Source organism: Mitosporidium daphniae (genome assembly GCF_000760515.2).
Source record: "Mitosporidium daphniae strain UGP3 chromosome Unknown contig-152, whole genome shotgun sequence".
NCBI lineage: Eukaryota > Fungi > Microsporidia > Mitosporidium > Mitosporidium daphniae.
In genome coordinates, this window is record NW_013546675.1 from 1 (window position 1) to 9,587 (window position 9,587).

At 43.3% G+C, this 9,587-nt stretch overlaps 3 protein-coding genes across 3 annotated transcripts; 1 reads left to right on the forward strand and 2 right to left on the reverse strand.

Moving 5' to 3' along the window:
• Positions 1-518: 518 nt before the first annotated feature.
• DI09_152p10 (uncharacterized protein) lies at positions 519-2,155 on the reverse strand (the record flags this gene model as incomplete). The annotated part of the gene is made up of 3 exons (XM_013383587.1): positions 519-653; positions 689-1,243; positions 1,457-2,155. 3 exons carry the CDS (start codon positions 2,153-2,155, stop codon positions 519-521), a joined length of 1,389 nt encoding a protein of 462 aa, XP_013239041.1.
• Positions 2,156-2,332: 177 nt separating this feature from the next.
• Positions 2,333-6,736, reverse strand: DI09_152p20 (killer toxin insensitive protein 3-like protein; the record flags this gene model as incomplete). Its single annotated transcript, XM_013383588.1, has 1 exon — positions 2,333-6,736. One exon carries the CDS (start codon positions 6,734-6,736, stop codon positions 2,333-2,335), a length of 4,404 nt encoding a protein of 1,467 aa, XP_013239042.1.
• A 1,661-nt stretch (positions 6,737-8,397) lies between these two features.
• Positions 8,398-9,533, forward strand: DI09_152p30 (uncharacterized protein; the record flags this gene model as incomplete). Its single annotated transcript, XM_013383589.1, has 2 exons — positions 8,398-8,911; positions 8,986-9,533. 2 exons carry the CDS (start codon positions 8,398-8,400, stop codon positions 9,531-9,533), a joined length of 1,062 nt encoding a protein of 353 aa, XP_013239043.1.
• Positions 9,534-9,587: the final 54 nt, after the last annotated feature.

Here is a 9,587-nt window from a genome sequence, read left to right on the forward strand (position 1 = left end):
AAAATTTGCATGCTCGGAGTTGAGATTGAAAATCATATCAATTTTCGCCAAATTTAATTGTTTTCATACTAAAAATGACTTTTTTTGACTTGGGAAGTTGGTGAAAATTACTGGTATTTTCCAAAAGTCAAATGTCAACTCCGAACTTTATTGATGTCTGAAATCGCTGGGTTGGAAGCCCCAACCCTAACCCTTCGACTCAAATGTTACACAAATAATCCCACCCCTGGCCACATTGAAACAGGTAAACAGGCATCAATTCTTTGATCCAGCCCGAGTCAACTACAAACATTCCGGATTGTCACGCATCAGTTTGATGAGTTACCTCATGATAGAACTAACCTTTAAATGTTTTTTGATTTATAACACCAGGTATATGATCTATAAAGCATAAATCCAGTAGATAACTTGGTACTTGTGCTGATATTGGGTACTCTAGAACACCTCTTGGAAACGATGGGTTATAAAAAGCACATTGCTATTCGATACTTTTGAATGTTAATGTTATTTATTCGAAGCTATTGAATAATGCGTTGATCGAAATTGGCTTCATCATAGTATGCGGTTAATACTGTGCGATCCAGAAACTGCCTTCCGGAAAGAGCGTGGAGAGCATTTGTTGCCTGTGTGCTTTTTTCAAATTTAACAAAGATCTAATGAAGAAATTAATCATAACTGTCAAGCAAACCTTGCCTACTGCTGCAAGTTGGGCGCCAGAAGAATCTGGGCGTGGAACCCAAATATCCAAAACCGGACCAAATTTTGAGCACTCTGACCTGATGTCTTCAGTAATTCCCAAATATTCCGCATCGCTTTCAAGATCCTCTGCAGAGACCAAGTTCATCAGCTGTAATACCGGAGTCTGCTTGCCAAAGAGCGATTCACCGCCACTAGAAATTGAAAGCAAAAGCGAGGCAGGATCAAGCGACGCTTCTTTCTGTGGATTGAGTGGAACATTACACATGGCTTTTTGGACAGTCAAGCGTTTATCGCCGACCTCGAACATGTGTAGCCCTTCTACAACAATGTCTGTAAGTTCAGAATTCAGATATTCGCAAAAAGCATATCCCTTAGAGAAGCCAGAGCCATCCCTCACAAGATTGAATGAGCGCAATTCACCGAAGGAAGTGAGAATAGCTATAACCTCTTCATTTCCAAAGTGATATGGAATGTTACCGATGAAAAGCTTGTTGGGAGAATCTGGTACAACACTAGAAATCGAGGTGGGTGGCAATGCTGATGGCTGGGACATGTGGTTACAACTCGATTCTGTCACGGCAAATTGATCGCCTAATATGCTAGCAAAAAGACATTATTACCTGCTGCTGCCTCAGAATTGTAGTCTTTTGGTCGACGTACTTTCAAAATATGACCTTCAAAAGCAATTCCATCAAATGCCAGCGCAGAGGAGGCCTCTCCAGGTGTTCGTAGCTAAACTTTAACTGGAACCTCTTACGTCAACAAAAGCATAACCTTGCCCCTCCGCCACAATAACATCTTCCACCGAGGCGCCAGGTCCAGATCCAAAGGCATATGAATCCATAAGCTCATTAAAAAACTCAGCTAGCCGTCCAGACGTGGTATATAGTGGGATTCCGCCGATCCATAAACGCCTTGCTTGTTTTGCAAGAGCCGGGTTAAGGGTTAATGCCAATGCAGCGTGATCATTAGTGGGCCCTGTAGAGTTCGAAGATCCCATCCCGCTCGATTGTTGGAAGAGGAATGTTGTCCTTGCTGGATCGACAAAGGGAGTAAGATTAGTGACCTTGGGCTGATATGTGGCAGGGATAAAAAGACCCGTGTTCTTCACCTGGGCAGCAGACATTCCCTCAAAGCCCTGGGGGCATATATCCCAACAACGAAGTTTCCGAGGCCACTGGTCGAGGGGCAGAATACCTCCAGCTGGGGAAGGTGACCGCTGATCGCGTCTCCTAGAAAATGAAAAAATAGTGATACCGTGTTGGAGGTCGCAATGTGTCTCTAGAAGAGCTGTTTGAGGGGCTGTCTCTTCGACTTGGAGAGCCATATCGTCTTCCAGATGGCCTTGGCCTCCCGTCGTCCTCTTCGCGACGCCTAGAGTCACTCCGTTCGTACACAGAGCGAGAACGATCGTTTTCTGGATATCTAGCTCGTCTATGGTGTTCATCAGAACCATCTCCGGTACGCCGATATTTTGATGATGATGCCGACGACGATGGGGCGGTGTCAACAAAATAGTCGACCGCTTCGTGCTTTCGAGGCTCTGGCATTACTGAAAATTTTAAATTAATTTAATTTAAATTAATTTTTACTTGAACTCTTTCAATTGATCTGGGTCTTCTTTATGGCATCATTAGATGAGGGGAATTGGAGGCCGTTCAGTATTGCGTGGGAGGAGGCGCACAAGTGTACGAAGCTCACCATATGCCGCAAAGCATTCCATGAAAATTTCGTCGACTTCGGAAGTAGAACTACTTGGAGAAATCCGTCTCCTAACAGGAGCATTTTCAAGAATAGCCGCAAGTATTACCATGTTTTCGTCCCATGCCTTAATAAGAGCATGAGGCAACCTTTCCAGAAAGTCTCGAAAAATAGTGGTTTTATCGCTTGGTCCAACCCTTGTACAACCATCTTTAAGAGCGGAGCCGAGCTCTCTTGAGATGCAAAGTAAAAAGACCTCAACAAACGCAAAAAACGATGGGACAAGTGGGAGCAATGTCGTTTCTACAAGGAACTTGGCCTCATTTATCAAGTACCACTCATGCCTAGGAGAATTGGGCTTTGCAGCGGTCTTTTTTTTTCGAGCAATTGCTTTTGCAGTGGAAGAGATCGAAGTGGATGATCGGCTCGATGTAGATGAGCGATTGGAGGTAAAAGACCTCGAAGAGGTCGTAGATTTCCATGATACTGTCGACACACGAGAAATCACAGAGCAGTCGTCTGCACCCGTGACGTTATTGTCATCGACATGCATGGCGAGATCAAATTCGCCAACCTGTGGCAGATTTCGATGCCTCTCAAGACCTTGGGCAACCTGATGTAGGTTACCCAGGATTCCTATGGTCAGAAGCTCTAGCAAACGAGATCCCTCACTCCTTAAAGCTGGTAAAAGATCCCCAGATACCAAGGAGGCTTCTGGCTGCCGGAGACAAAGAAGCAGCGCCAGTTCCCAGCCATGTGTCCACGGCATGGTTTTAGGGTCGAATAGCATCCCCTTGAGGCTAGACGTTATGTCAAGCGCAGAATTAGATGATGCCTGTGTGGTAGAGGTAGCCCTTTCGTTAATGGTATTGTTAGGCATGCGCTGCATGGCTGAGCAGACTGCTGCAGCCGCCTCCTCGACATTTCGGGAAGAATCGTCTTGAGATTGGCTTATCGTGGCAAGGAGAATTGAATGGGGTGACTGTTGCACCGTAGAGCCTATTGATACTTGCAGGCTAAGAGCATCTGAAGCAGACATGAGTGAGAGCGTCGTCGCGATACCAAGAAAGTCCCCCTGCGTCATAAAAATGGCTACGGCCTCTTTGAGCATCCTCGTAGCAAGGAGAGCCCGAGGAGTAGCGTATCTTTGCGCATAGCTTTGAAGGATAGCTTTTCGTAAAACAAAACTATTTTCACTCTGAAAGAGTACGGTCTCATAAAGATCGCGTTTTAAAACATATGCTACGATCTCATTAATGGCATCACAGCCCTCTGCTTCAAGAGAACCCCCAACCCTGGCCTCCTCGATAAGCCAACTTAGGGCTCTTTCTGAGCGGCCAAGACGATCGTCTATGAGAAAACGACGACGCGGTTCATTCGCACAAGTGTAACATTTTGAAATGAATCCCATAAATTCTTGGGGGTCACGATCACCCAGACCTTCTTCCCCGATGGCCTGTGCAAGCGCCAGTGAATATGTACCAAGGGCAGCAGCCATTAATGCTTCTGCTCCAGCATTTACTTTTTCACGAGAGACCAGAACCAATGCTGCACGAACAAGTAAAGTGCGCTCTTCAGAGCCAAGGTTCGCCCATTCCGCGGCGAAAAGTGCCATAGCTTCGTCGACGGTATCAGAAAGCAAATCCGCAGCTATGGCGACACGTATTGTTCCAACGTCGCACGGAAGAGCTGCAAGTACAGCTGCCTTAAGAGCATTCCGATGCTCTGCTGTTGCTGATCTATCGGCCATGATCTGTATTAATTGGTCGGGACTGAGGCTCTGAACAAGCCTGTTCAAGTGATGATGGATAGCCTGAAAGGTCCCGTGCTGATCTGCCACATGCATTTGCGCCGGAAGCGGTACAAGCTTCGCTAAAGGCAAACGATGACGCAGACCTAGCTCATATGCTGCGCGGAATTCATCACCGATTACGCAAAGGTACTCCATGTGTTCAAGAAGAAGCGTGCGCATGTAGACGCGTTCCAAAGACCCCCGATCCATCACCAGAAGGGTTACAGGGCTTGACTCGCCAACTGCGGAAATGATCGTCGATCCTGGCTCACAAGGATGGCGCTCAAGTATCTCAAGAGCTCCATCTTTATCTTCTGGAATATCACAAAGAAACAGACTGCACATCGTCTGTGAATTCTGCACAGTTACCAGAAATCGCAAAGTAAAATGTGCATCTGGTAGCCTGCTTCTTGGGAGTAATGCGATAGATGTGACATCCTGGACAGGGAGACGTCGGAGGTAGATTCCATCATTTACCAGCCAAAGCACTCCACCGCGCGTTAGTAAAAGAAGCGTGTCACTACACGAGCTGAATTGCGACTGTATAACTGCATCACCGGCATCGATTTTTGTTTTTAATAACTTCCATTGAAGGTCAAACTGACTATCGTGACATAGCAAAGAAACTTTGGCCATGGAGGCGGTAATCTTAGGAAGGAAATTGTTTTTTGACGATACATCGGTTTCCCCCGGTGCAATTACTTCCGCCTTCATAACATATTGAATAAGGGAACCATCAGCGTAGCATACCAGTAGTGTACCCTTTCCATCACAAACGTGAACAGAGGACGGTTTAGAGAGTTGTAGTGGGATTTCTACCAACTCACCACACCACTCTTTAGCCAGATCTGTTTTCTGCGAGTTAGAGTTAGGAACAAAGGTTTCCTTAGGCCTAATAAAAAACAAGACGTGGCGAATTGGTCCACCATTGTTGGGAAACATTGTGGCAAAGAGCAAAAGAACGCTTGCACTCAAAGAGATCAATTGGTGAGGGAAAAGAGTATATCCAGGGCTCAGGGTCAGGTGAAATTTGCCTGAAATCTTCATTGGCGACCCAAGCGGTGCTCCTCTTAAGGGACCTTCGTCAAAAAGTAAAAGCTCAGAGGCATCTGAAGTGAGGGCTGCTATCTGATGCCCTTGACCGATAAACGCTGTTAGGGTTATGGCACATTTGTCAGGGTGCGATGCCCGCCAACGAGATAATGGGGGAGGGACTAAACCAAGGCTGCAGGGGGTCACTCTAAGATGCTCACCAGAGGATACAATTACCATAGCATTTGGATCTGGGATTGTTATCGGTCCCGGAGCCATGTTAATGGCAAACATGTCAAGGTACACCGTTGAAGAGCTCCGCCTCACCACAACAAGAAGGTCTTCAACCTTGTCTAACCAAAACATTTTCAGCATTGTGGTGGCAGGTGGGGCTGCGAGCTCCATTTTCAAGTCAAACTGGAAACATGTGGTTGTCCAAAGCTGAATATGACCGAGAGCATATCCTAACGCCAAAATAGTATTGGTGCTGTTCCATGCTAGCGCCGACAATTGAAAAGAATCTGCTTGTGCTGGCATTTGCATTGATTTTGGGGGACAGTAGGAAAAGCCTCCATTTGCCAAGCAGTTGGGCTCCCAAATCTGAAGTGCATTTTTTGTAACAGAATGAGGTGCCAAAATTCCGAATCCATGCCCATATTGACCTTTCCAGGCCATTGGCGAGCCTGGAAGTGATACTGTAGATGCAGATTTTGCGAGAAAGGTTGCATCGCGACCATAGACACGAAGCGATCCATCTCCAAGAATTAGTGCAAATTTAGATGAATCCGGATGCCAGCGGCATGAAATTGGCTTCTCAGGCGGTGAACTCTGGCATACCGGCAAAGGGGCATTCCCAGAAGGTCCATTATTTTCCAGAATTGTGGTGGCGGTGGCCGCAGCCCTTTCTACTGCCGCCGCACCAGTTCCTCGGAACTGGGTTTTTTCTGAACCCCAACCGATACTTATTGGTTGCTTAATTGGACATTCTGACTTATTCTCATCAAGGAAGATCACAGCTATGGTGTCAAGGGTTCCAGGTGCTAAAAGAAATAATTTTTTGCCGTCCCTAGAAAAAACGGTAAATATCTCATGATCTGGCGAAGGTTGAGCTTGGGAAATTCCATCCTCAATGATTCCAACGGCGAAAGCAGAACCGTTTGCCGTGGCTGCAACGACTAGTCCAGAAGAGAAAAAGACTAACACGGACTCATCTATTGGGTCTAATATGGAATTGATCAAATCGTTTTTTTTATCACCCGTGTAAAGTTCATTTGGATTGACCAAAAAAAAATTGCCCTGCTTATCAGCATTGGAATTGCTTGGGGTTATACCTACAGATCTCTCGTCGTATGAACAAATAAAAAGAGATACGGCTTTGGATGACTTTGATTGTGATGAAATCACAAATCTTCTTTTAAAGCTCGATGAAATTACAAATCGAAAATCGTCGGGAGTGTCAGAATTCCTGAGAACCTCAACTCTGGATACAAGCGAGAGCAATAGGGACTTCATTTGAAATAAAATAAAATTTTATTCACATTTTAAATCTGACAAGCCTTCTCCACAAGGGGTTATGGCAATTTTATTTAATCTTCAATTATGGAAAGCGAAATCTTATTGGAGGATCTAGCTTCTGATCAGAACAGCTCCAATGGCCGATTGGTTCAATGCACATCTCCTATCAGATGTGAATCTTGTTAAATTTTACTAATCCAAAAGGTAAACTTTTCCTTCTAAAATAATCCCCTTCCTTTTCCACTTACTGCTGTTTATTGCCCAGAATCGCCCCTCCTAACGGTTTACTTGAAAGAATCAATGATAGAAATAGCTCACTGTACAAAGTAACGTTGTTACCCATAAAAAAGTCAACTTTTCTGACAAAACCGAGATCTGAAATCTCACTTGGGGTTTTCTTTATGAAAACAATCAAATTGAGTTTTTCAAAAACCAAGATTTTGTCTTAGGGTACAATTTAAGCCACATATTTTTCATATGCCTAAAAGCTAGTAGCAAAATGCTATACACGGAGCCTTCCATGATACCTTGACGATAAAACAAGGCTGCAAAACAAATTAAAGTTCAAGTCCGATTGTTTGATCCTTCGTGATACATCGCATCTGATTCAGGTATGAAGCTTGAGGGACCAAAGACCTTCAAGCTAACAAAAATTAAACAACACAATGGCAAATTTTATGTGGAGGTCTTAGCATCATCTCCACCCGATCGATCTTTGTCTGCTGCCAAGAAAGCACCCCGAAAGTTCTTTGTTGACGGATTATTTTTCCATATAATCTGCATATTTAAAAGCCAAATAAGCCAAGTTGGAAATTAAAACCTTCTTTGAGAATAACTTGTCCATCTCAATCGATGGTAAACTCGTGTCAAAGTGCTAAAAGTATCCTCCTAATCTGAATGCTCTCACCATTAATAACGTCTATGCGCGGCAAACATATACACAATATAGATAATACATAATGCAGTCAAAAGAGACACATTCTTTAAAACGAGCAGGTTCTGTAACAAAAACAGCAGTAAGACTATCCATTCGGTTAACTTGGCCACCAAAAATGGGTTTCTAAGCATTCACCGTTACTTAAACTTAGAGCTGCATATCTTCTGGATGATCTGACAATTAAACCCTCTATTTTTGCATTCGATAATAGCGGTATCGCTTCTAAAAATGGTATTCTCATTTCCGCTTCCCATAGCCCTAACCCTAAGCAATTCAATAGATAAATAAACAATTTATTATAAAAACAGACTCTGTATGTGTCCGCGCCCTTTCTGTGTAACTCTATCTTGCCACAAATTTCAAACCTCGACCATTTTGGGTTAGGCTTAGAGAACACATGGGGTCACAAATGGGTAAAATTTTGCACTTCATGCGTAACGTGGCTAGTGTTCTTCTTCATTAGCCCTTGCGTTTGCAAACGGACGACAACTGCCACATTGGATCGTGGGATTTGGGCTGTTATGATTGATCAACTATACGGCGATTGGCCACTATTCAAATGGGCACCTATTCTGATATCCAGTTTCTAAATTTGATTGGTAAAACTAATTGACGAACAACAATTGGTCCAGTAAAAACGGGGTTCTGTTATTGGACTTTTTAATGGCCTATTAAACGGAAATTGCAGGCATATATTAGCTCTGACTATCTTTAATAGTCAATGCTTCGCTATACCATACTTCATGTTCTGCTTTTCTCGGTTTTCTTAACCCTTGTTTGTTCAGAGTCTGAATTATTTTATTTAAAAAATAAAATCTCTGGGAATGTTATCAAGCTCAAGGGATCTAGTATTGAGGCCGGAAAGGAGGCAGAGGTTGGCGAGAAAAAAGAAACCGATCCAACTCAAAAATTTATTATTAAAGATAATATGATTTTGTTTGAAGCCAATAAGAATTATGGCTTGGGCTTTTCCTCTGAAGGAACAATTAAATGTTATGATGTCGAATCTCTTGGAAAAAAAAAGGATCTTCCTAAGAATCTTGGTACTGACAAGCAATTAAAAGCCCAATTTAAGTTTGACGATGGTAATATCGTGTTTTTGAAGGATGGAAACCTTGGTTTCATCGTTGAAGGTGATCAACTTAAGATCGGCAAAGTTACTAAAGATCCCAAGAATAAGTTTATTCAAGAATATATGCAATCAGGATGTAGCAAATCTTCTGCTAAACCTGGTGGTCAAAACGAATTTACCCCCCCCCCATTATCGCTCCTGGTCACCCCTCCGAAAAAATTGAAGAGACCTTTTTAGTAGACAAAGATGTTCTCTATGTGATTGGTATTCTTGAAGATGGTGATAAAGAACCCAWAAAGTTTCTCAAAACCACTGGTACAACAAATTCAAAACCTGTAAAATCGACACCCTCGCTGAGTGAGGCAACTCGCTTTAGGGTAACCGAATTAGAAAAGGGCATTTTCTACATCTGTACCGAAGCCGGTGACTGCATGGCAAGATGTAACAGTTGCCCTGGTGACGATAACAATTCGGAAAGAAATATTATTAGATGTCATCATAGATCCCCGATCAAAAAAGATAAAGGATTCGGCTTGTGGGGAATTCGAAATGCGATACAAATTACCAAGGAACAAAAACAAGCAGGGCCCAATGCGTCAGGCTGTGAAACAGTTTATCCTGCTGGAACCACAGAGCGGCCTGACAGCACTATAACAAAGACACCTCCATTTAGTATGAAAATCTTTGACAATCCTATGGGTTTAAGACTTAATAATGATGGTATCTTGAGTTTTGGCAACACTCCCTCTGAGGACAAAATTTTTGTTTTAATTCCGCAAAAATAAGCATAAATTTTAAAATAAATTTTATTTTAAAAAGCCTTCATGAATGTTTTAACA